Below are 4,212 nucleotides of genomic sequence, written 5' to 3'. Positions count from 1 at the left end.
ATAGATTTCACCAATTTCACCAAATTGGTGAAAACCAATTTGGCTTTCAAAAAAGGCTGGGATTTCAGCACGCCCATCGTGTTCTCGCTTCCCTCCTTTTGCAATCTGTTAATGATAAATCTCCTCTTCATATCTGTGCTCTTGATCTTTCGAAAGCTTTCGATAGTATAGTCCACTCACATGCAGTCTATTCCCCTTTTTCCAGCAATATTAACCTTTCTATTGTAGTTTTGTTACGATACTGGTATTCTAACTCTTTTATTCGGGTAAAATGTAATGGAGTAGTTTCTGATTCAAAGGTGTTTCTTCGGCGTGGGGTCCGTCAAGGTGGTGTGCTTTCTTCAACTATATTCAAGTTATATATTGCTCCTATCCTTTCATCCTTGCCTTCGACTTTCATTTCTGATGGAATTGATGTCTCGTATCTTGCTTATGCGGACGATGTTCTCCGTGTCAGTCGTTCTAGGGCTGGACTCTCACATTCTGTCAGCTGGATCTCAGACCAGTTCAGACGGATTGGGCTTATGTTGAACGTTGATAAGTGTGAATATACTTCATTTAATTCGAGTGCGAGTCTCCCTCTTAACTGTGGTGTTTTCTCTATTCCCCGTGTCTCTTCTTTTCGGTGGCTTGGTCTTCACATTACTAATAATCTCAAAACACTTCGGGCTCTGACAGTTTCTAATACAAAAAAAAAATAATATTCAGATAGGACTTTCAAAAATTTTCGCAAATAGAGGGAGGTACAATAGCAAAGCGCTTGGGAAATCATATTCTTCATTTTTCGATCATTCTATTCTTTTTTAATCTGGTTTTCTTCCAATTCTGAAGCCTAAAGATCTGAATTCTATCCGGACATATTATTTTAAATTTTCTCAGTACCTTTTGTACCTCCCTCCGTGGCTCCGAAACCGGCATATAATATCGCGATTCGGCCTCCCTGATTTACGGGAAAAAGTGACTGTGCTTGCGGGAAAGCTGTCGTTATCTGCAGGTCTTACTGCGCACCATAATATACGTCGTTTTATGTAAATAATTGTTAAGTGTGCGAGTTTGCTTTTTTGTTGTTTTTTTTTTATTTTTTTTTGCTCTTGATGTACTCCACTTCTTTTTTATAGTGGGTAATAAATAAATTATTATTATTATAGTTGAAAATATTTTTTTTAATTTAATTTTGATTTTTTTTTTTAATTCATGCCCAGGCTTAACCAACACATGATGTAACCAAGAATTAACCTGAATAGGGTTCTAAACACTATGCTTTCTAAAAACCAGACTATAATTTGTACTTTACTGAAAAAAATTCAATTGAATTTACTGAAAAAAATCTGCATTATTATTTTAATATACATATGGTGATATTTATACCTTAAGATCTTAATTAATTTTTGATTTCTTAAAGTTATAAAAGTGAAAAAATTAAAAAGAATTTTTTTATAGAATTGCTATAAAAGAATTAAAAAGAAAAATAATAAATTTGGTAAAAGCCCTTTTGTAAAAAATTACAAAGGAATGTTCATTGTCAGTTTAATATACATATACTGATATTTAGTAATTAAAATGTTAATACTATTATTATTATTTTAAATTCATGCCCAGGCTTAACCAACACATGATGTAACCAAGACTTAATCTGAATAGGGTTTTAAACACTATGCTTTCAAAAAGCCAGAATATAATTTGTACTTTACTGAAAAAAATTCAATTGAATTTACTGAAAAAAAATCTGCAGTTTCAGTTTAATATAGATATGCTGATATTTATTCCTTAAGATCTTAATTAATTTTTGATTTCTTAAAAATATAAAAGTAAAAACATTAAAAAGAATTTTTTTATAGAATTTCTATATAAAAATTAAAAAGAAAAAGATAAGCCATGGATCACCCGCGAACTCAAGCAGATGATAAAAACTCGCTGTAGTCTCCACAAAGCTGGAGATCAAGCGGCTGCAGCCAGTTTGCGTAACGGAATTGTGAAGTTAAACAGACTAGCCCAAAAGCAGTATTTAAAAGAGAAAATAACGCCATTACTGCACACTGACGCTCATAAATGGCACTACTCGGTCAAAACCCTTGCAAGGAAATCAACGACAAAGGACCTGAGACTACTCAAAGATGACGGCACACTGACATCAGCTACTGAAGTGAACAATTTTTTCTCCGGCATATGCACCACATACCCATCAATCACAAACTCAGAAATTGACAGTATCATTGCTGACACCGGGACTGATGAGATATGTGAAGTATCTGAATATGCCGTCTTTAAGGAACTTCAGAAACTGAAAGTAAACTGTGCGTCTTACCCTGGTGAACTCTCTGTCAAGTTGTTACGCGAATTCTCCATCTTTCTCGCAAAGCCACTCAGCTCTATTATTAACCAGTGTTTTCGCGAACAAGTGTTCCCCAGTGTTTGGAAGAGAGCTTATGTGCGCGTCATTCCAAAAGTCAAAAACCCGATATCTTGCGACCGACTCAGCCCGATTTTGATAGTTCCGAACCTCTCTAAGGTAGCGGAATCATTTATATATCGTGAACTTATGTCACAAGTCCAGGGCTCTCTTGATCCATACCAATACGGGTGCTTGAAAGGTAGTAGTACAACTGTTTATCTTTTGCGTCTGTATCACTCTATTGTTGAATGGTTTGACCAAGGAGGCACAATTGTAGATCTCCTCATAGCCGACTTTAGAAAAGCCTTCGACTTGATACGCCATTATACTGCAGTGAACAATCTGAAGGTTATGGGAGCTTGCAGACATATTCTCTTATTAATAATAGATTTCTTACGCAGCCGACTAGAGAGTGTATATGGTCTCTACCCGGGTGATACTGAGTCGGAATGGTCTGAGCTTACGTGTGGGGCCCCACAAGGCACTAAACTCGCTGCATTGTTGTTCTTGGCAGTGATCAACATCGTCCTTGCCGATTTTGACAAACGGTTCAAATTCTTAGATGACCTTTCCACCCTGTTAAAATACGGCATTGAGAAGTCTCAAACCGTTCCCCAGTTCAGTGAATCATTTATCGACAACTTTAGAGACCAGTGTTCTGAAAACAGCCTCCGAATCAACGAAACGAAAACCAAAATTTTTCGATTTAACCCTCTCAAAAGGGATTTTCAGTGCCCCCCTCCACCATACCAAAGCTTATCGTCGGCAGTTATTCTCGGTGTTACGTTCAGCGTTGACTGTTCGTTTAGCCTCCACGTCCAAGAGGTAGTGAAAAAGGCGAACTGTGCCATGCGTACCCTTTTACTGATGCGAAGATTTGGTTTTTTCGGTGCCGCAATTGAAAACAGCCTACCTGACATATATTTGCCCGATATTAGAGTATGCGTGCCCTGTATGGGGTCCACAGGCTCAGAACACTGCCTATATGAGCGAAGTACTCGAATCAGTCCAGAAAAGAGCGGTGAAGGCCATACTGTCTGATCAGTACACCGATTACGAATCAGCACTGTCTCAACTAAATTTGCCGTCACTCCACGATCGCCGTTTTCAACTTATCTGTAAATTTGGCCAGTTTCTTCTGACAAGTGATGAACACAGAAATATATTACCCTCAATGCTGACAAAAAAAGTAACTACAAGATCAAAAGCAACAAAGCTAGTCCAGCCCAAGTGTCGCACTAATCGCTTCAGCAATTCGTTTGTGCCTTTTTATGTTTCTGTCTACAATAAGTGACATGTGTATTAATTTTTTTGTGTCTTTGTTTAATTTGTAAATAATAGCGCGATTTAGTCGGGATTTAAATCCTGACTACGAAAGCTTTTATGTTAATAAATGATTCTGATTCTGATTCTAAAAGCCCTTTTGTAAAAAATTACAAAGGAATGTTCATTGTCAGTTTAATATACATATACTGGTATTTAGTAATCAAAATCTTAATATTATTTGATTTATTAACGTTATAAAAGTAAAAACATTTTTATTTTTTTTAGTAAAGTGCAAATTATGTTCTGGCCTTGGGAAGGCATAGTGGTTTTGGGCCCAAATTATGATAATTTCTGCTCGTTATGAGTTTGACTCGGTTGTTTATTATAATTTCTGTTCGTTTTGGGTTTCATTTATTTATCTATGCTGATTTATGGTAGTTTCACGCTTGGTAGATGATTTGATTTTATTTTTGCTCTTTTTTTGTTTAATGGAGTTCTTTACTTTTCTTTGAAAAACTTATTTTTTGGAAAAAGTTTTTTTTAAATAATTAAGA

The 4,212-nt window shown here is 36.0% G+C and overlaps 1 protein-coding gene across 1 annotated transcript; it reads left to right on the top strand.

Annotated features, from left to right (window-relative positions):
• Nucleotides 1-1,900: 1,900 nt before the first annotated feature.
• LOC148938826 (uncharacterized) lies at nt 1,901-3,014 on the top strand (the record flags this gene model as incomplete). The annotated part of the gene is made up of 1 exon (XM_089107508.1): nt 1,901-3,014. A coding segment is annotated over exon 1 (1,114 nt), but the record flags the coding sequence as incomplete, so codon positions are not given.
• Nucleotides 3,015-4,212: the final 1,198 nt, after the last annotated feature.

Source organism: Artemia sp. Qi Xiang Cuo, unplaced genomic scaffold (assembly GCF_049724085.1).
Source record: "Artemia sp. Qi Xiang Cuo unplaced genomic scaffold, ASM4972408v1 HiC_scaffold_416, whole genome shotgun sequence".
In the NCBI taxonomy this organism is placed as follows: domain Eukaryota; kingdom Metazoa; phylum Arthropoda; class Branchiopoda; order Anostraca; family Artemiidae; genus Artemia; species Artemia sp. Qi Xiang Cuo.
This window is presented reverse-complemented; position numbering and strand designations above follow the sequence as displayed.